Below are 23,571 nucleotides of genomic sequence, written 5' to 3'. Positions count from 1 at the left end.
TGTGTTAATGAAACTAAGTAAATTGAACTTATTGATGCTCACTGGGCACATGGTGTGGTCTATGCATGTGTATAGTATTAACCCTCACCCAGGTGGGATATTGTTGGTGCCTGTTTTGAGCGAGGCGGGGTTGCGGATCATCTTGTCCAACATGCTGACGATATCGGGGAACTTTGGCCGTGCGTTCCTGTCCTTCTGCCAGCAGTCCAGCATCAGCTGGTGCAGCACCACGGGACAGTCCATGGGCGCGGGCAGCCTGAAGTCCTGCTCTATGGCATTTATCACCTGGGAAACAGCGAGGGGCGATGACAGGGGGAGGGGAGGACAAAATGAAAACGGATTATTGAACTGGGAGGAAACATTGGTCTCTTAGCGAAAAAAATAAATTAAAAATATATATAACAAATAAATTACATTTTTACAGGATGTTGTATGTTGTGCAGTATGAGCTACGGCTGTAATAACCCAATTACCCATTTTTATGGCACAAAAACAAATGTCAGGGCCATAGAATCAGTGCCACTGATATGCCTGATCAGTGTGTATTTTCAAGTTGCACCCGACTAAAATAAAATTATATTACAATGACAGAAATACGGCCCCATGATAGCTTTGGTCTGTGAAGCCGAAAATAGATGAAACGCAAGACAGATCAATGGCGGGGTCCATCTGTTTGGCTCCAAGTTTGGGAGAAAGTGGGGAGATTCTCAGTGCTCACTTCAAACACGCTCTCTTTCCTCCTCCTTCCCCCCCCCTCCGAAACTGCCTCTGATTCCGGCAAACAAGACAGGTGTATTTTTGCAGTGAAACTTGCCTCGTTCAGCTTTATTTAAAGTTATAGAGAAAGCGATAGTAGCATGAGTTAAGAGGATTGAGTTTCCATTTTAGGATCGGCGCAGTATGCCAAATCTCCTGCTCATGGGCGGACTGGGTAATGCCACGGCAGCGTCTGATGTGCAGCCTGCTAGTCTTACACGGATCCACTCACGAGGGCTTTTGATTTCATTATGTCTGCGCAGGTATATCAGGTTTGATCAAAACTGTCTGCCAGCTTCTATTTCTTCTTCAGATACTGAGATGGGGCGAGTGCCTTGTATGCAGAACTCAAACTTTCCATAGTGGAACCTTTCCCTTAACTCATTATGAGCAAATGAATGATTTCTAAATGACTAGTTTTGACATGGATAAAGCCTCATGTAACTCAAGAAAGAGACAGGCTGAATTTGTAAGTTTCCTCAAACATACATGAATGAAAATGCAGCTGTGGTATTCATGACAGGAACAAGGTTATAGCATGATTAAACACTCCTGAATGTATATATAGTGTAACATTACAAGAAAAATACAGCGATATGGACCTTCTAGTTCAGGGGAAAATGCTGCCTTTATTGAGCACAACGCATTTATGTCATATCAGAAGAACATGACAGAATTTTGTGAGTGATTCTGTGTGGAGTTTGTATTTTCTCCCTGTGTTTGGGTGGGTCTGGGGGTTTATTCCCAGACGCTGCACAATAAGGTCTACAAACAAACAAGGATCACAACAACAACAAAAATGTACGCATTGGATACTACTTGCCATTTTGTTGCCGTAAACAAAGCCACCAACACAGGACAACAAATGGGCCATTATGCATTACACTGGTGAGGCTTAACCTAATTTCTTTGTCTCAGGTGAATTCAAGTCTCCTCCTGTCCTTTATCCAGTGTCCTCTCTCAGTCTCTGTCCCGTGAGTGTCTCTAATGTCACACCTGCCCCCCTGTCCCCGCTGTGCTCCCCCCACCCCAGCCCCAGTGCTCTGACACACTGCCAACTGCCCACTCTCGCCACTGTTTTGTCTTGTTAGGTTGGGTTTTGCCTTCGCTCTTGACTCTTTGACATTTCGCCTGGCTGCCTGTTCCCCTTTGGATGCCTCATCTCCGCCTGTTGACCTACTTATTTCACTTTTTCCACTTTTTCTTCTCTCCTTTTCTCTGAGCACGGCCTGTCGGTAAAAGTCAGTGTATGAATTTGGAATTTGGAAAAAAAAAGGGGGTTTTAAGCGGGTACGCCGGGACATAAAAGTGAGCTGTGTTCAGTGGGTCGTGACATTTGATGATGCGTTGCTTTGATATTTTCTCAAAAGTATGTGACCACAGCTTAAATCAGCAGAACTGAATGATGCACTGAGATTTTGCTCTACCTGTGGTTCGCAGCTCGTCGTGACAGGTTCAAGGCGGGGTTTGAAGCTGCACCACTTAAAATGCTTGGAAAATGCAACTTTTAACACGTTATGCCTTGCAAATTGGTAAAGCATAGGGAATGTAACGTTGCAAATGCGGCACTGGGGATTCGTCTGCTTACCGAGTGAACTGTATTTGACCCCGGCACACTTCTCGGGCTTCGGTGCTGCATAAATTCTCTCAAAGCATTCCTGTCAATCAAAATAGCAGCACGAGGAGCGAAACATCACAGGTCCCTTTCATGTTTAATTCATGCTAGAACACTGCACCTGTGGCGTCTCCGCAGACAATTTCCTGTTACGTGTTCTTTGAAATGTGTGGGGTTGCGGAGGAGTGCAATTTTTGATTTTATTTAATTATTTTCTCCATTTTTTGCATATCTGCCTGTGTGTGGTTAGTTTAGGGTGAATGAATTTTTATTTTTCTTGTCTGTTTTTATGTATCTATTTTTATGTATCTTGTGCTGCAAAACTAATTGCCCTATCGGGGACATGAAATAAAGTGAAGTGAAGTGAAGTGAGGTGCACATGCATAGTTAAAGCCCCAGCAGACCCTCGTTAGCCCTAGCAGTCGAAACACGCACTTTTCTCCATCATTATTATCCACGCGCGGCACCATTATAACACTGCCAGTGTCATTATACCGGCTCGCTGTCATTACGGGAGCAAGGGCTGCTCCCGCCGCTCCAAAACGAACGGGCTAAAGCTAGGGCTCGGAGGGAGGGAAGGATGGATGAAGGAAAGGGCTTGCTTAGGTCAATGCAGATATTTGGAATATTGAGGTAATGGTTCTCTCAGTGATATAACCCGAATGCCTGGGAAAATAGTTGTCTTCGCTCTTAAAAAAACAATCAGAGTTGAATGGTAACAAACTTGTGTCAGCACAGGATTACTAATGGGATATATTCTGTAGTTTCTGGACTATAAGTTGCCCCAGAGTATAAGTCGCACTAGCCAAAAAATGCATCATGAAGAAGAAAAAAACATATATACGTCGCTCCAGAGTATAAGTCGCACCGTTGACTAGCCTCTCCCGGCAGCACATTGTTCAAGTACCCATTTGCGAACTCGTTCCTCTAGCTGTGGCCATCCAGCTTTGTTTGTTTTCTCCGTTGCAAAAAGAGTAACCTCCGATTTTCGCCAGTCCCTCACAAGTTTCTCACTCACGCCAAACGTTCTTTCTGCTGCCTGATTACCTTTTTTATTTTTCATTTTCAGAAGTAGCAGATACTGGTACTCACGCCGAGACTGCCCCCTAGCGACTATCAGTGTGAAGATAACAAACATGTGAAATTATATATTGTGATATATACGTCGCTCTGGAGTATAAGTTGCACCCCTAGCCAAACTATGAAAATAAGTGCGACTTATAGTCCGGAAAACACGGTATATACCGTAGGCCACACATAAAGAAGGTCATTGGATTCATTGGACCATTAACTTTGGTATTGGGCAGCTGAGTAGCTTGAGCCAAATAACCAAGCCAGACCAAGTGTAGTTTGTAGTGGTTTCCTTCATCGGTTGAAGGATGTGAAGGATGCGGAGGACAAATTTCACCTAAATCTATGAGTATAAAGAGAAACAGAGTTCACCAATGTGATACATCTGTACATTTCTAGATTCAGCCAGCCGACAGTTTAGAGAATAACCAATTCCAAGTATACAGGAACATAAAGGCCACACCAGGACAGAAAAAAAAAGTTATAAATGTAACCGGGATCAAAGTCTTAATTAAACAAGTAAAAAATTAAACGAAGACTAAGCAACCTGACAAAAATGTGCCACCAGCAGGCCCTGGTATATTGCAGTTTGAGAACCACGCCTCCATTCCTTATGATACCATTTCTATATACACACTTGCAGCAGGACCAAACTTATTGAAAAGTTCTTCATTCTACAATATATAGGGGAAGAAAATGGCATAAGTCGCCGCATCCTGGGTTTGGAACTGGGGAGAGCAGCAGATAAAGTTGAAAAGTAGTCCACACTTCTATCTCTCCATACAGTAGAAGACTATAGTGCAGCAGTTCTCAACAATGAATTTTATTCAAGCCGAGAAATACAGTGTCTCCATTGGCAGCAGGTGCTGAGTGAGCCCTGGGCACCCCTCCAGGTGGGTCATGACTGAAACATCTCCCAAACAAACACCCATGTTGTGTTACAGAACAACACTGGCTGCATGACAACAGTAAATTAGCTGTGGAAGGAAACACTGTTATACACATTGTACTCCATAGTATATACTGTTCAACTAAGCTGTCAAAATAATGCCATTTTAATAAAGCAAGAGCCAAGAGTAAGAGACCAAAATATGTATTATTTACATACATTTATATGTATTTAAGTTAATTTGCTTTAAACATGAACATACATTTGATAAAATTGCAGGCAGCAGCAACGTCTTGGTGGATCGTCTTTGCAACAAAATTCATTTCTAAGTTTCAGCTGAAGCTGGTGAAAATGTACGTAGTCGTCTGTGTCAAAGCCGATAGATATAGTTTGTGAATCCACAAAGTCGGATTTGCAGGCGGTGCTTTGAAGTGGGTTTACTGCCAGAACCAACTGTAATCTGAGTATCACATTTGTTCTGAGAATAAAACGCTAAAAATAAGGAAATGTCCAAAACACCCTCAGAGGACCTCCTTTTCCATGTAGACCACCTTCCCTTTCATAGTGGATCAAGATAGGTATGCTGGATGAATATTACTTTGCGTTTGCTTAACTCCTTCAATACAGAATGTCATTTGTTAGTTCACATGGATTTCTAGTAAATTACACAAATGTCTTTATAACTTCTCAAAGTCCTCCATGACCTTTTAACCCCGGGAACTAATTGGAACGCAGTTGTCAACATTCCTCAAAGAGTGCGGCGGAAAAGAGCTTGTTTCCTCTCGGGCTGATTTGTGAGCGAACAAACATCTCTGCGACATTTAAATGAATGTCCTGGTTTTTCCGTGTGTGTTCTTGAACATGTGGAACCCCCCGCTGCGCGAGCCAGGAAGGGAAGCAAACAACCCCAGCCTAAGAACGCACGGGCTGACATCAGAGACAGCCTCAAGGGGCAAAAAGGGGGGTAAACGTTCGCAATCTTCAACTGTTGTCAGGAATAAAACAGGAAAACGCTCCTTCCTCTAAAACAGGCATTTTGGGACAGACTGACGTAGTATCTGTAGTATTTGAACCACAAGAGTAGATATTTGTTTGCTACTTCCTTTATAGGTCTACTGCTAAATAAATAAGTAAATGAGACTAGGTTGTCAGCCATTAAAGTCATTCCAAAAGTAGGGACTTACATCTTGGTTGCTCATGTCCCAGTAAGGCCTCTCTCCGTATGACATCACCTCCCAAGTGACGATGCCGTAGCTCCACACATCTGAAGCTGAAGTGAACTTCCTGTAGGCTATGGCCTCGGGGGCTGTCCATCGAACTGGGATTTTACCGCCCTGCAAGCATGACAGTAAACGGAAACCGATTAAAAGTACACCTGCTCTCTCCGGTGCCTTCAGCCATCTCAGTGTATATACGGGTCAACGCCAGGTCAAAATCCATATCAGCCAGACAGCGTCATAAAAGCAGAGCTGAATCCTAATGTTGAGGATAAGCGAGATGCCGCTTTAGGCACTAATACCCCTGTGTGACGGGGATTCAAGTTTGGGGATGTTAAGATAAAGCAGGTGTTTTATAGTTGCGGGAATGGATAACATAAGGTAACACATCTGTCCTGTCCCGCCGACTAATAAAAGACAAATGCCAATTTAACTAGAAGGTGCATATTAAAAACTAGGACTGGCAAGGACACACTTAACGTTTTGGCTATTTATTTCTCTAGGGCATACAGTGAAAGTGGCATATTTCACAATAGTCTTGATGTAAAACTAGTCATGAGACTAAAAGTAGTTATACACAATGTCTGGTGAATACATTAATAACAAGTACCCTAATGTACAAGTTAAAGCAGAACAAAGTAACTCATGCCCCCACAGGCCACAAGCGCCACTGCAGGTGTCGTAGCACGTTGCATTTTTTTTTTACTCATTAATTGTCCATGAGAGTAATTACTACGCTGATAGAAAAGACAAAGGGAGAGATTGATATTGTACATTGTATCACAACCCAATTACGCAATTGAGATTATTTTTTTCACTCGCTAGCTTTGCTGTTAGCCTGTTAGCTTCTTTTTCGCGATTCCATTAGTGTGTATTGTGCTTCCGGGTCAGAGGCAGGGAAGTTGCAATGGTGATTGTCTGGACAGGGACACACAGGGGAGATGAAAGACACCCCCAATCATCCCATCAACACTTGATGGGATGATAGTCCCCCCAGAGGGACTACGAAAAGGATTTATTTAGGTAAACAAGAGACTTAGTACTGCTTTAAAAGTATCAAAGTAAAGTATCGGGATGACTTGGGTTTTATGTAGAAAGCGACACATTGTATAATCTAAAACCTCCTATCACTGTGTATTTTTGCTGCTATACCCGACTTAGAACTAGGTCTGACGTCTTGTAAAATAAAAATGGCAGACAGCTACAGTACTTATGCTTCAAGGAAACTTGTGTAGCAACGCAACAAAGGTCAAGCTCAATCCTGGAGAGATACGCGGCCGAGATAATTCAACGCATTGAGCTCGTCTCTTTTATACAGTTTGTACTACACGGTTTGACGATTCTATTCAACAAAAAAGCATCTGAAATGTGACTCACTCAAGTGTTTGCTTTTGGAGAACGACTTGGAAAGAGTCTGGCATATAACGGTGTCCTTAATATTGCTAACAGGCCTAAAACTTACATCATACATGTTTCCTTAACAGTCTAGCCCAGACAGAGATTAATACACTTTTCATTGTCCTTCTTGGTAATAGCCAGTGGCCTCATTTAGACTGAGCTGCTCCATTTCATTTGAAGTCTACTTTTCTGTGTCCTCAACTGTCTGACACCGCCTTTGTTAAAGCTAACAGCTGTGTTCTTCTATAATGAATATTTATGACACTGGCTGGCCTTTCCCATTATTAAAATCACCATAGCAACCAACATGCAACCTATCATCATTAAGACGCCACTGCCGCAGCCTGTCCTCTTGAAAATGCATTATTCCCTCCCCCCCCCTCCACTGACCAATGAGCTGGTGTACGTGGGGTCCGAGGTGTCCTCCTCCAGATAGCGCGATAAGCCGAAATCCGACACTTTGCAGACCAAGTTACTGTTGACCAGGATGTTGCGGGCGGCCAGGTCCCGGTGCACGTAACTCATCTCGGCCAGGTACCTGCGGAAACAACAAGATTTACGATGAGAGAGTGTGTGCGCGTTATCTGCTGTCAGAGACCAACACTGCTTTAAAAAAAAAGGAAAAAAAAGGGCAGTAGGATTTAGTCAATGTTATCGCCGCCTGCTACCTCGATAAAGTAGAACGGGATTAAATGCCTGCTCCACTACATGAATGCGTGTTATCTCGGCTTGTTACCTGCAATAAAACACAGATAGCATCTACCTTACTGCACTAGTGGGATTGGGGATCGTGAGTGAGAGTTTCCTCGAGTTATTCCTGCCCCCGGGTTTTTCCGTGCAGAGACTTTATGTACAATGTAGTCTAGGAATGTTCATGATCAGTGTTGGGGTAATAAAGTAATGAGTTACAAAAATGACTTTTTTCAGTAACTAAGGAATATAACATATTACTGAATCAAAATATGGGAATATATTAACAGAATGCAGCGCCAAATGAAGTTGGACACTAGTGTATAAGATCTTCAGTTCCGTGTCATTAATGTCGTCAAAACAAAACATAAGATGATTAATCAGTTAATCGATTAATTGTCATAATGGGCTTAACCGATAAAAAAAATATGTTAACGATTAATTGTTCTGCTGTATGTTAGGGGGAGATACAGTAAAGCGCAAATAAGCATGAAATCTGTTGAAGTTTACAAACCTATTATTTGTATTTTGGTTACTAATATACACTAATATTGTTGATATGTCGGTGGTTTACGGTTAGTGGATCATTGTTTGACTGATTAATCGATTAATGAAATTGAGCAAAATGTGCATCCCTAATATTGAAAAAAAATGCATCTTTCGAGAAAAAGTTTTGATGCAGTTGAATGAAAAAAATAAATAATTACCCAGTACCCAAAAGTACCCAGCTCTAAGAAATTGTCATCATACCAGCATTCTTTCTAACTCTTTAAACATCAAGTTCATGTTATCCTTGGAAGTGTCTTACAAAAAAAAAACTAAGAAAGGAATTTGCGTCAAACTGTAGACGGCAGTGGACAAAAGTGTAGAAAAACAAACCAAAAAAGAAAAATCTAACTTACTCTGTGCTTCAGTAGAAAAGGTAACAATGCCTCTGCCAACTTTATGCATCTCACACTTGTTACAATACACTGATTAAATGAAAATCCCTCAGACTTTGATCGGAGAAGGATTATGTGATGGTGCGCGTACCTCATCCCAGACGCGATGCCCCTCAGCATACCAACCAGCTGGATCACCGGGAACTGCCCGTCATTCTGCTGCGGAGGCACACACCGTGAAGGGATTATTATTACTCTCACATATCAGACATTTTCACCTTGGTTATGTTGAGACACTGAGGCAGAAAACTCAATGTAATTCCAATATTTTCACACAACACTGACTGCAGACTGTTTTGATGCTACAAAGTGAGCACATTTACATTATTGAAAGCAATGGTTCAATACTACGGTGTGCCCCTCCTGCTGTTGTAGCGGGTTTATGAACAAGTTATACATACAAAAGTAGAAAATAAAGTACTATTATGGTTCAATACAAAGATCATATTGTTGTTGTATGTGCCTCCCAAGCTACAATATAGTGGTGGCACTAACAAGAACTCTGTTACCTTCATATTTCCTCATATAGTTTAAACAGTAGTCACAACACAACAAGCATATCATCTACACACATTTAATAAAGGAAATTAAATCTTATCTGTGTCCCCAGATATAAGGTTATCATTATTGAATTTGAAATAGTCTTGCTAACAACATTTTTAATTTAACTACAATTAAAACAGTTTACGAGTTTACATGATGGAAAAGTTGTTAGCTTGTTTTTGGTTCTTAAGGGGAGACACTACAGGCAAAACTAAATTTTTTCAGTTTTCAGGTTTTGGGCCAAATTGGTCTCTGAACATACAAGCTTTCACCTGGAAACAGAAAATATGCCTGATCTTCACAATAACATGTTTAAATATTGCACTGATTCAATTTTCCCCTATAGACTTATATGGGACAATGCAATTTCAAGGGCCTTTTTCTCAAAACACATTTTTCTGTCATTGTGGCGACACTATGTTCACGTCAGTAGGACCTAAAGACTTCACATTTTCCAGCCTTGGACTGAACAATATTTGGAAGATTTTTTCAGAGGGATTTTTTTTTATTATTTAATCCCTAGCCCCATTTATTGAGTTTGGAATGTCAAAAAATAAGGCGAAAATGTAATTTTTTACAATTTTTTACACTAAAAAACAGCTTATTTTAAAACTAAACAAGATATCCAAAATCCCCTCTGAAAAAGTCTTGGCAACTCATTCATCAATAAAATGAAACCATAAATTTGAATGTAGCTCTATCTGTTTTTCAGATTTCGTCGCCGAAAACATGGGAAAACTGGGGCATTTTTAGGCATAAAACACCTTGTTCTTCTAAGAAAAGTATTTTGTATTTTTTTCTCACATTTATGCCAGTGATCTACAGCAACAGTTTCAATTGATATCTGTAAATATACATTTTTTCCCTATTCACCTGCAGTGTCTCGCCTTGATTATCTAGACAGAAACAGAACTCACTCACTCACTCACTCACTCACTCACTCACTCACTCCTAGTGTTCCATAACGGTATGGCCCAGTTTAGTGCATATAATACCATAACCAGTATGCACTAACCCTAAAATGACTCTCACTGATTCACCTAATGAATTCCTCCAGTTTAAGCTCACTGACTGAATTCTGAAGGTCCTCAGTTTTTAAATAAGGTACGGCACATCTAAATACAGAGACATATTTGTTGGTTTCCTCAATGTGCATCTCAAGGCAGCCTGGGTTGAGCTGTAATTGCTGTACAGTCCCATCTTATTGCACATTTTGGAAAGTCTATTTACACATGATTAAAATTGAGCTGTGAGATCAGTCCTGTCAAATGCATGTGGAAGTTGAACTGCTGATTCTAAACTGTCAAAACAAATAAGAACGTGAATGGTTAGCTGTGCCTGGAGACTGCATCAGCCCTGGCATAAACGAGTCCACGTCCACTTCAAACACACAGGGATAACGTCATTTTTCAGCTTATTCCTTTAATTCACCCACGGTCTCGGCTGAAACTGGAAATCCCCTGGTAGGTGATCGAACGCCACAATGTGTACAATCACTTTTGCCAAGCGTAAAAACAAAATTCAAATCATAGCGGTAAAATATTGACTCCAAACTAACTCCAGATGCTACTTTTTCACCTTCAGACCGTCTCTTCCAAACCACTGCCTTCCCCGCTGACACTGTTGGCGTGCGTCTTCACTGGCCCGTTCCTTTGATGCCTGTGTGGCCTAATCCTCTGCTGGCTAAAACCTTCTCCCAGGTGCCCGCAAACACACGCATTGATCCGGGTGGGTGCTTGGTCACGGCAGGACACGCCGCGCCGCTGGGATCGATCATTGTGTTGTTGTGTATGCGTGCGCGGATGAGTCAGCGGATGATTCCGGAGTCAAAAGGGGTCTCGCTGTGAGAACCCAACATCAAACAGTTTCTCTTTCTGTTTTTAGAGGCGCCCAGAAAGGAGGCCAGGATCAAAGAGACAGACGTGCAGACTGACAGACAGACAGACAGACAGCAGCGGGTGATCGGGAGGAGGCGAGCGGAGGAGAGGACGACTTTACCATACTAACTTTCCTCGCCTCTTCCCGTCTGTCTGCTGCAGTGTTTCGAGATATGTTTGTGCAAGGCGCTCAGTCCTCCAGGAGGTTTGCATTGACCGGACGGGGGTTGTTTGACTTGAAGGCGTTTTGCTTCCTGATGCTTATCTGTTCGATCGAAATATTCATTATAACTATAGATGCACTGATACAGTTTTTTTGCTACGGATACCGATATTTGAGTATCTGCCGATATCCGATATTTACTGAGACTTTGTTAAAAGTGGCTTTCTCTGAGTGAAAAAATTAATCGACTCTTTTCTCCATTTAAGATCAATAAAGTCATAGTTTATTGTTATGTTGCACATCAAGTATCAACTATATCTAACTCTTGGATAAACATTTAACAAGGATGAGTTTTCAACACTAATTTACCTTGAGTATATGACAGGCTTTAGGTTACATTAATATAAACTACTCACATGAAGTGATCTGATCATTACAAATATGTTAGATCAGTTATTTCTTAAACTACTCACATGAAGTGATCTGATCATTACAAATATGTTAGATCAGTTATTTCTTAAACTAAAATACAAACACTTCAGCAGTGGTTATTTTATTGTATTAGGCTTCTTCTTTTTTTTTCCTATCATAGTTTCTGACCCAACCTTGATTAGTTTTTGTTAGCATTAGCATGTTATTGCTAACTGCAGAATTTTCAACAATGCATTTGCTCAGCGATAACTCAGCGATTTACTTCTCCAGGTTCTTAGCTTTATAATGATATACAGCATGTCCGTATTCACTTCATTTAGGTGGCAAAAGTTGTGTTTTTCAGCCGTTGAGAGCCAAAACTGGTATCGATTCAGTATCGGATATTTGTAGCTACCCGATTTCCAGTATCGGCTCCGATATCTGATACCAGTATTGGACCGGTGCATTTCTGGTAAGCGAAATCATAATCTCAGTTGGCGCAATGAATTATGGGATCGCTCAGACGTCAATCGGGATAAATTTGACCCGGAAGTCTGTTTTAACAGCACAGAAGCATGTACGAAGACGAGAGAGTGCAGATAAATGTAGTTTAAATGATTTGTTACTCGTTTGTATGATATTCAAACCTTACTAAACTGAGTGAGAGGCTCGAGTGGAGGATACAGAGATGAGTCGCGCTGGTTTTAGACGATGGACAATGGCTAATTTGAAGTGATTTGTGTGGAAACGCGGGCTATCGCTAAGCGGCTACAACGAGGACTTGTTGGTGGCTGACACAATGCAAAGAAACGAGCAGATCCTTGAAAACTCCTTCAGTGAAATGGGTCGTGGAGATAGATGGAGTTTGCCGCTGCACCTACGATGTGCTTGTGCCATGACATCGGTGAAAATAGCATATGTCGCGACAGACATTACCGTGGGTCTGGAAGTGTAGGGCCACTTATGTTTTGTTGTTGCTTTTTGTTACATTTTATTTTTAATCTACTTCATGCATTCATGCTTGAAGTTTTAAAGTTTTTATAGTTTATTATTTAAGTTTTAGGTTTCATGATTGTTCTGAAGAAAATTCCTACTTTGTGAACCTATTCACTGACAATGGCAATAAAACCAATTCTGATTCTGATTCTGTCAAGGAAAAGCTTTCAGTTTCTACACATCTGGATGGTGAGGGAAATGTTTTACTTCAGTGCCAAGTACGAAGTAAAGTTTCTTGAAGGCCGAGTGCGTTATCAGAAAACAAATTACATAAAGTATGTGATCACTGAACAGGGCACACCAGCAGTTTCAAATACCTGTATGCTGCTTTGTAGCATCTGTTCTCTTAATCTGATGTATTTGTCTGGCAGAAACCGTCCATATTGTGCCATTATCTGCACAAACCGGAGTGTGCTCTGAATCATCCAAAAATCTCTTATCAGTATGATGATTATGCTTAATCTTTCATGAAATATCAAAGGTTTTCATATCTAGACCAAGGCATTCAACTGTTTCACGCTTTTCATCAGCAGAAAAACCCTTTTTCTTTCCCATATTTTAAAAATGATGATCTGCTTAATAAAGTGGAACACCCTTTTTCAGCAGTTTTTCCCTTAACTGGGCTTAACCTGAAATCATCCCAGGTCTCTGAGATTAATGTCAGTGATTCATAGAGCCCCAAGACACGATACCATCCATGAGTTTCATTATTATTGTTTTTTTTTTTTACCTTTTTGACACAAAAATCCAATTTGCATAATAATTTGGAACGCAGTGTATTCAACTTCTAGGCATTTGCCATTTAGCCTTTCCTTCATACACATCATCATAATCCCTCCTCCCATACCTATATTTTATATATTAGGATTAAATAAATAGATTAGTTATCAGTTAAAAGGTTCTCTGCAGCCCTGAGCTTGTGCCACCTGCAATTGGAAATTAAAACTAATATATTTGTCCAAAATGATCGTGGAAGCACAGATACTCACCCTCGATATATTTTTGATGATCTGTTAATGTACTGCACTTTTGATGCCTGTAAAACAATCTTTATTCATGCACATTTTATATTGGGATTACTGGAAGATAGCGCATTTATTCCGATTGACCTTTGACCGGAAGTGCTGCGCATGCACACTACGAGATTACGATTTCGCTCATTATAACCAGCTTGAATGCTCAGATTGGTCAGACATGCTCAGTTCAAACGACAACTTTGAAGAACCTCTACTGATTGATGTAGTCGTAGAAACAAAGATGCTACTTTCCACAACGATATGCAGCCTCTCACATACATCACTATAATATATCACTATATATAGGAAACATGTATTTCCTATTTCATATACTGTATTTGCTTTACTATTACCAATTTGTTTTAGAGCAACCAATTCACATTATAACCACTGGCATTGAAATATAATATTACCCATATTTTACTCCATAGTTCACTTGAAATGTAAAGTGTAATTGAGGGCACAGTCTGTATCTTGGTATAACAGCCTGGGTGATTGGCGGCTGACAGCAATTGCAAATGTCTAGGCAGTCACTCCACCGGGCAGGAACTCTGACGAGCATGTATGAGTCAGCAATATCATTAAATTCACAATTAATATCTCCTCTACTTACCCTGAGAAAAAAGTCCAGCGCTCCGTTCTCCATAAACTCTGTGATGATCATGGTGGGCCTGCTCTTGGTGACGACGCCCTCCAGCCGGATGATGTTGGGTTGGTCAAACTGGCCCATAATTGACGCCTCAGACAGGAAGTCCCGCCTCTGCCTCTCGGAGTATCCCACCTTCAGGGTTTTGATGGCCACAGGGATCTCCTTTTTCCCCACCGGCTTCAGTCTTCCCTTGTACACCTCTCCGAATTCGCCTACGAGACGGAAGGGGAATGAGCTGAAGTTATTAGTGAAGGACACAAATTACCTGCATAACCTGGCAAAGGCTCGTAAAGGGAAGATGCCAGGATGCAAGCTGTTCTCAAAAACCGATTAACTGTGCTTTCCGTCAAGGAAACACTCTCACATTCACACGCACACATTTATACACCAGACACTGGAGACAAAGCCTTTTTAGATTCAAACTAGCTAAAATAGATGATAATAATGAACCGGTGAACATAAGGTTATGCTCGATCCGTGCCCAGGGAGGCTCACATGCAGTAGATGTAATCGCATTTTGACGACAGCAGTCCCTCCTATAAATTATTACTTATCTGATGTCATTCTAAACTATAGCCTGGCCATAGAGTCACGCCAGACCCAACTTCATGCCGCAAACCCCCATTCATTATAAAACTGCTCCATCCATCAAACAAAGCTGCATATTGTTCCCTCCATGGGGACAGCTCTGGTTAAACGCGCAAACACTGCACTCATTTTGCGACGTGACCTGCTCTCACCTCTGCTCCAACCGCCATACTCCAGGTCAACAAAAATGGCAACGATGGCAGATTTTCTCAGGGAAAAAAACCCCCAAACAACAGAATCTTCAATAAGTGCTTTCAGAGGTGCGAGGGGGGGGCAGAGTTGACGGGGAAAACGAGATAAAAGGGACAGTGGCTTTTTTATTGTGGGCTACTTGGCTTTTCAGACCATCCCTCGGCTGTCAGGAGGTTAGAACAGGAGAGGTCAGCGCCCGCCGCAGATGAAAAGATTGTTGGAGTACAAACAGTTCACACAGGTTCAATCACTAGCTCAGCCCGGGACCGTTTTCATCTGTCATAGAGATGGCGGTGAATACAAGTGGAGTCTTCAAATGTGGGGATGGAAGAAAGGCTGACTGCCAAGACTTTGTTAGAGATAATGGTCAAAACAGTGGAATAGCAGTCATCATAATAATTAAAATAATAATAAAAGAGAAAAACAAATGGCAAAGCTGTAGCTGAAAAGTGATCATATTTGTGCTTTAACTCTGAAGTGAATTTAAAAATTTTCACCCCCAATTAAATCAGCAAAGGGTGACTTCAACAGAACATTTGTGCATGTTGAAGTTACCCAGCGTTTTTCTGTTAGTCAAAATGTATATACAGTAAGTAAGTGCTTTATTGTCATTCTACAAGCGTACAACAAAATGGTGTTTAGCTGTAGCACTCGGAAGACCCCTGGCTGCCCTCTGTCTCCTCTGATCCTCTGAAACGGTGCACCGCCTCCTGGGTTTGTCCCTGTTTCAGAGCGTGGTGTCCTGCACTGGTCAGCTTCCCCACCTCCTCCTCCTTCCTCTTCCTCCTCCAGCTCCCTCCGCTCTACAACTGTCTTTCACCGCCTCCTCATCTGTCTCTTCCTTGTTTCCTGTGCTGCAGCTGAGGGGACTCTTGGTGCCTCTTCAGTGTCTCAGAAGAAGAAGTTCTTATCTATCTCCGTCAGATGGAAAACGTCAGTTACTTCACCATGTATTGTGGCTTCTTGCGGTACAGATATCGCATCAACTAATAACTATAATTTGGATATAATTCACAATACACCACTACATTATCAATGAGAAGAACTGTGGATTCTTGATGATCCGTATTTATTATTGTTTTTATATTTTTGGCAGCAGTGGTTGGATTTATAGGCATCTGTAGCTCAATAGGTAGCGTTCACGAGACATCACAACATTCTAAAGAGCCTATAGTTTAACATTGAGGTGGAGGTCAACTGACGGTAACTGTGGTAATGGTGGTAACTGACTAAATGCATATTTTTATGTCTTTGTTTTTTGGCTCATATCTCAGTCATTACTGGAAGAATCCACATGAAACAAAAACTGTCACAAAGTTCATTGTCTCCCCTGTCAGCACATATGAACTAGTGTCCAATTATTTTCTCAAAAAAATGTCAAAAAGTGGTGACAATATGCGAAAACATGACCATGATGTTGTCCAATAGAAAGGACTTTCAAACATAAAAATAATATCACAGGTTTGTTAATCCAATCACGATCAAACACTGATGAGAAAAAAACATTTGTCAATTTTCGTTTTGGAGATTTCTTCCAAAAACTGCATTTCTCCCATAGAGTTGTATTGGCCCTGCCCTCCATCTGACATTATGACATCATCACATTCTAAATCGTGAACGCTACCTATAGGCAGTGCTTATTCTCACAGTTTGAGTGACAGCTTTAGTGAGCCATGTTTGATAGAAGCTCAATCTCACAGCTACATATGAAAATACTGTGGGGCATAACATAAAGCCCAAATCCTACCGGGCAACAAATCCGACCCTGCCACCCAATTAAACCTGCCGTAGTTAGGCCATACACCTACACTTCTCCCTTTCGACCGCCTCTGATCTTCTCTGCTAGTTTAACCTGCATTGCATATGAACTTGCGCTCACCCTTAGTCGGACTCCTGAAGACGCCTTTTGTCACATAATTGCAGCTGTACGGCACTTCGAGGGGCATAAAAACTGAATACCACTTCAAAATAAAAGTCCTCATTGCGTAGATAAAAATCAGCCTGTGAATAATGTATGAGTGATGGGAATAGGATGACAGGCGGTGTCGCCCTGTCTCGCTGTGATCTCTGCTCCTCTTCTCGCTGCTCATTAAAACTATCTACTGTCACAGCTCCTCAAGGGGAGGCCGTGCACAAGGAGCCAAACTGCAAGAAAGGAGGATGTAGTGGGCGAGTAAGAGAGGTAGCGGCTGAAGGAGATAAGGAGATGAGGTAGGGTTGGTTATGAAAGGACAAATTGGTGGATGGAATACAAAGGGGGGTGATCAAATAACATGAAATCTGCTCTTTCTGATGGAGTCTCAATGTCAAAAAGCGGACTATGCATGTTAAAAATACATCAAGTGCTGCTTCGTGGGGCCTGTGTGTAGACAAGTCTTTGGCCCAGATTGCTAGCCATTTGATGAACAACAATATTCCTTGCTGCAACTCTTTCTAGGTTTGACAAGATAAATGTATACGTAGCTCTCAAATGCCATGATATTTTTGCGCTATCTAAAAGCACGCCTCCTCAATTGCAGATTATAGCGTCAGTTCAATTCACCTGTTTCAACGCAGTATAGACTAGAAGCAACAAAATGCCAGCTTTTCATTGCGCTTCACAGTAGTCCGTTATTCATTCCCTCTTAATTGAGTTATGGTTGCCTTTCTCAGACCACACACACACACACACACACACACACAAGGTAGTAGAAACGTGTTGCCCTTTGAGAAAACGAGAAGTAAAGGTTTTTATTTAGAGCGTTCATCTCGTGAATTTTTGTACTTCTTGCCTCTGCCCATTATGGGTCAACGTTCAGCTGTCAGTTCGCCAATAAGTATGGCCTTACGCTACTTACGTCGGCCATAAGTACTCACAACAACATATTCTTAAGGCTGAGTTGACCTAACTCACTTGTCGCTGACCACACATCCAGATTTCCTTTTCCTTTCCTGTTGGCAGTGCCTCTCTCATCTTACACAGGTGCACACAGGGCAAACAATTTCACAGTAAATAACTACCGGCTTACATCTTGAGATTCCTCCACGCCTCCACGGGCAAGGTTAGATTGAATACCCCCATGGCCTTCTAAAGTGCTCTTGAGAGGCCTTGCTGCGTTGAGACATTCGAACTTAGAACCACGATGTTCATATTGCTTAAGTGAGCATAAGACACTCTTCCTCATGAGCACTTTGAAGAATTAGCCTCAGTCATTTCCTGTAAGCATTCGGTGGAGTGTAAATGAAGGCGTTATGAAAAGGCCCGGCGCGATGCGATCACAGAGGGAGAGAGGGAGGAAGGTGAGGTATTTTTATTAGCTCCTTGGGGTGCACCTCTCTTTTATCTCGGCGCTTCAATCTGTTGTTCCGCCGACTCCTCTTTGAATCTTTGTTTTGGAGTTTCTCTCTCTACACAAACAAACTCCAGAGGGGATGGATCACAGAGAGGTGCATGCATAACAGGGAGAATGAAAGGAAGTGTAAAGTGAAAAAATCAGAGCGAACAGACACTAAAGAGATGTGTTTAGGTTCTGTCAGGAAGAATGAGCGATCCTAACATTTAGCACTGAATTAAAATATGCACTGCCTTCCTAACCTTCTTGGCTGTTGTTTTATATACTTTGTGTGTTGTCAGTGATTTTCCAGAAGTTTCTCCTATATTACACATGTTTTCAACTGGTGGGTCATTTCCAATGGGTTTGGTGAATATGCCCAAAATCACTGTTAAAACATTTATTTTATAGCTTTTGTAGTGAGCCTCATCATCAATGCTCGAATGAACAGAACTCTGTGCGGAAATACTGTACTTTAATATTAAATATTCTATTTTACAAAATGTAATATTAAAGTGCAGGCCAAACTCCAAGTTGTTTATATCATAAGTTGAAATGAACGTCGCAGTTTGTCATGTTAGCGCCACTTAAGCAGTGTTTACAGCCAAGTTTGAGTGAAAAATGTTTATCTCCATTGTGTAATTGGATGTACAATATCCCTCTGTCCCTTTGTTTTTTCTGTCAGTGTAGTATTTACTCTCACGGACAATTAATGAGTAAAAAACGTAACACGCTCCAACACGGCGCTTATGGCCTCTAAGGGCATGAGTTACTTAGTTCTGCTATAACACCATTTAATGAAGGAGACTACAGCTACAATGACTTATATTAGTTCGCTCAGGCACATAATTATGTTGAAGTGGACTTGGTAGATGCACAACTCGTATATAATAATCAATAAATACATAACAAATACTATAAAACAATGTTCCAAGTAAAAACAGGAAATTGTTTTGAAAACAGCTCAAGAACAGAACAATGCATGGAGGTGAAGATACAAAAGGATACAATTGATCATGATGATGGAACATTTCTCTGGTATTCATGAAGCCCATTTTTCACAACCGTCAATGTGTACTTTCAGTCGCGTAGTGCAGCATGGCCCTGAACTGATACACTTTAAAACACTATGATCAATTCCAAATACGAGGTAGGTTTGTTCATTTCATGCTGAATTACAAATATAGGTTCATATTTGGCACTGCCTTCTCATATCCCGGCCTTATCCCTCTCTGGCCACCTCTGGCTCAGGTGAGAAAGCTCTCCTCGGAGCGTAATAAAGCCAGCAGCAGAGGATTATGGGAAGCCTCTCTGCACACAGTGCCCACGGCACACGGCCACAGAGATCAGCCCTCTGTATGCATAGTATACTGACCTTTGCAAATTTGGGTATAACTGGTTTGAGAGAAATGAAAAAATAAAGTGCCCGATCTATCGCCCGGTGCAGAGCAGGCGGCAAACAAGGTGTAAAGGGTCCTGGCCTGCGCTGCATAAAGGCTACACATAAGAACATTTAGGCTAGGATATGATGTGCACATGATGGTTACAATATTTTTTATAGCATAGCTTTTTTTGCACATTACTGGTAGTAACCCTTCGAGCCTGCAAAGGCTGGGGAGAGTTGTTTCACGGCACTGTTTTTCTGATCCAGAACACTGGTTTAGGGCTGTGGATGTGCGTCTTTTCTCTAAAAAAAGTTTGCATAAGCAGCTTTACCACACAGCAATACAAATATGTAGGAAACGTGCATGTTTATTTATCTGATTCCTCAATAAATCTCCTGGTGCGATGACAGAAAAGAGGGAGCTCCAATTGCCTCAGAACTCACCTCCAACTTCTTAAGACCTATGCTTAGATCACTGCACCATCTGCGTATAGACCCTGAAGTGAGTGCCTTAAGAGTAATCTGGCGGGAGGTGCTTCAAGTTACACATCCTCCCGGTCTGTGCACGACAAAGCATATTTTTCACAAAGGGTAGAGACGTGATAAACGGCCAATGTCTCCGAACCTTGAATGCAAAGTTCTCATGAATTTGATGCATCATAAACAACAGCTATTACCTTAAAAGTTGGCTTTTATAGTTCTTGAGGTTACATTGAAATACAGTCTTGTGTTGGCTGCGGAAATGAGTTTGCCTTGAGGTGAAAACCATGAATTGTCAACATGTCACAACAACAGGACATCAATGATACATTAGGCATAAATGAAACTGTGAGTGTTTTTTCATGAAAAGTGAAATAACAGAACCAATCTGAACCATTTTTCTCTTTTTCCAAAATCCTGGAATAGACCTATGTCATTAAAACAGATATGCTCGTTCAGTTTATACAGTAGAAGCTGACTTCAAATCTTTGGGCACAAAACTTTGCTCATCATGCAGTTATTCAATTACCTATTTGCTTTACTGAGTCCAGATACTGACATGTATTTATAACTCAGTAGCTCCTATGCATATGCACACTCACACTCACATCACACAGCAGTTTTTGCATTCAGGGCTGCCATCCAAAATGAGTGGCTGAGGACAGTTTTAATTTATTCTCGCCAAAGTTTTCTTCATGAATAAAACATCTCACTTGACTTCAAAGGAAATAATAAAGCTCAATAATATCATAAAAAGGCAGTGCGCCGATGCCAGCGCTGACACCATTCTTTGGCACACACGGTTTAATAAACTCCCATAGATTTCCTTTTGTTTTATGTGACAGCTGCGTCTCATTAAATTAAGTCCAGAAGTGCCCATTTCAAAATACGCCAAGAATAAGTGCTACATGTACTTTTCAGTGATATAATTTGCCCATTCATTAAAGGGAATTTACAGCATATGTCACTTTCATAAAAAATGCACAATGTTCCTTGTGTGTCAAAATCCTTGTAGGACCAGGACGTGCCAATGCTGTAATATCAATCAACCGATTTTTTTTTTTCTTCTATAAACCACAATATTACAACTGCAATCACCTCTCGGGGCTTTCCAAATGTTTTTGATGTGGTCAGACGCAAGAACAGCTGGATATTTAACAACGAAACAAATATCAAACAATGAAATAGACAAGATGCAATCTCCAAATATCCAACAGTCAACAGTTGTCTATGAGCGTCCCCTGTTATTTTTGATAAGGGAAAAAACAGTAAGAAAAAGAGAAAACCTCAAGGAGAACATCTTTCCAAGAAATGCTATTGTGCCCAGGGCTAATGGGAATCCAGATATGGGGCTAACGTCTAGTCCTTGCTGGAACTTTCGGCGCAGGAAAGGATGCTTTTCACTTTACTTGTTCACATTACTTGAACACTGAAATGTTTGTCTCTACAGAGCATCTATTTGTTGTCAAGAGCCAAATCTTTTTATCTTTCCGTTTTCCAAAATGCTTATAGCAACAAAATGGGTGTCAGACATCTCATACAAGCATTCAAAAGCATAGCGCCAAAGAACACATTTTCCATAAACACCAAGCACACGCTGCCAGGTCTGCCCCCTTATGCGTGGGCAGCGCTTGGACACATTTATTGAGCTATAAAAGACAACACGTAAAATACACCCAAACTGTTATACCATTCGGCCGCATGTTTGAGCCCCTACCTGATCCGATGACCTCTTCTATTTTGACGCAGGATGGGTCGATCTCTTTGGCGAACTCGCGCACAGCCTCGTTGGGGTCTTCGTAGGTGAAGGGGTCGATGTAAATCTTCACCCCCGGAGAACTGTGGCCATCGGATAAGGTCGGGAAGGTGACCGTGGGAGTGGGACCATTGAACATGTCAGGTCTCAGTGTCACTTCTGAGGAGAAACGAGCACAAAGTAACGGGATTTTCAAAGTGCCTGACTAATTAAGTTAAAACAGTACACTACAGATAATATTATGACAGAAGTATCAGTATTGCTACAACTTCTCCAACCAGTAATACTGTTGAAATGTTAACACTTGATTGTATTACTATGATCTTACTACGATCATTGTATTGCAATCCTATTACTAAGCTCTCTACTGAAATGCCTTATCTTACTAGGAACACCACTCCTACTACTTCTTATTCTACTGTGGCTGATACTTCTACCACTATGAATTACGAAGAACAACTGCAAACTACTCCTGCTTTATTTAGTTGCTTTATATTTTTAAGATCCTAGCCTGGAGTATTCCAATGAGCTGTGCCTGTGATTCCGACCAGCTGTCAGTAAATCCTGCATCGCCTATTTTCGGTGGTGGTTGTGGGCACACAGGTGTGAGCTTCTGGGCATGTGGCCCATAAGAAGGAACGAGTCCTGATCAAGGACCACTGATTGGGTACGAGGACTTGGGCTTAAGACCTCAGAGTGGTCACATCTGCTAAAAAAAATAAAAACAATCTCTCTATAGTGCTCACTGGAGATTGAGCCAAGGGATAAGCCTAGTGCTTCAAGAATTTTGATCTAAAATAACTACACGGCTAATAACACAAGTAACACTGCTATTACTTTATAAAAATAGTAGCAAAAATAAAACAAATCTAAGTGAATTTCAAAGTGTTCCAACCTCCTCCTGTGTTGTACTGCTGCAGCTTGTCTCCATACACGCTCTCCTTCGGTCTCCTCCTACAGCCACGGGGGGAAAAATCGGGAGACACAAAAATCCCATCAACATTTAAAAAGTTGTGACACTGAAATGCTAATTGCCTGTCGTCTTTCTTTATCTAGGCTGACTTTAAATATAATAGTTCCGCAAAAAGCAAAAATCTATCAGGGCTTCATTAGTCTTGGATGACTTGTTATTTTGGTGTTGTCAGCTCACGTTACAAGCTTTCATCCGAGAACGGAGCCGACGTGATGCGCTCTGTAATAGTTAATATGCCAACTGATCCCATCTGGAGACACTTTATGCACCATTCATGAGGTGCTGGGCGACAGTCAGACACTGCACTGGGGTCAGGATGAAGTCGCAGCTAACTTTTACTCATCATTTCATCATTGTGTGCTTGACAAAATGGGAGTGACCTGGGATTGTGACAAACAGCACGGCAGCAAGTGTTATCATGGAAAAAAAATCTAGTTTCAATTAAAGGGAAGAAATTGAGGCAGGTGACACATGCAGCGGTGACGACTGTTTGTACCCAGCGTCATGGAGACATATCAGGCAAAGATGAGTCAGACACCAGGACCTTGAAGATTTTAAAATAGCAAGGACAAGCGGATTTTGTACAATATATCTGAGTTTAGAGAGTAATCTCAACTGTGCCTTTCAGTCACTGTCTGTCTAGTTTTAAAATGTG

General features: G+C 41.4%; 1 protein-coding gene across 1 annotated transcript in view; it reads right to left on the bottom strand.

The window, feature by feature from the left end:
* LOC306977308 (ephrin type-B receptor 1-like) overlaps positions 1-23,571 on the bottom strand; it is a 99,013-nt gene that overhangs the window by 2,533 nt on the left and 72,909 nt on the right. The window contains exons 12-18 of the mRNA XM_079575572.1: positions 22,839-22,897; positions 21,905-22,102; positions 14,197-14,444; positions 8,669-8,736; positions 7,337-7,484; positions 5,516-5,665; positions 89-285 (exon numbers count right to left, since the gene is read on the bottom strand). Coding sequence (XP_079431698.1) covers positions 89-285; positions 5,516-5,665; positions 7,337-7,484; positions 8,669-8,736; positions 14,197-14,444; positions 21,905-22,102; positions 22,839-22,897 — 1,068 coding nt within the window. The remainder of the gene's footprint in view (positions 1-88; positions 286-5,515; positions 5,666-7,336; positions 7,485-8,668; positions 8,737-14,196; positions 14,445-21,904; positions 22,103-22,838; positions 22,898-23,571) is intronic.

Source organism: Gobius niger (assembly GCF_951799975.1).
Source record: "Gobius niger genome assembly, chromosome: 17".
Lineage (NCBI taxonomy): Eukaryota > Metazoa > Chordata > Actinopteri > Gobiiformes > Gobiidae > Gobius > Gobius niger.
The sequence above is the reverse complement of the archived record's forward strand: the minus strand, read 5'-3'. Positions and strand labels throughout refer to the sequence as shown.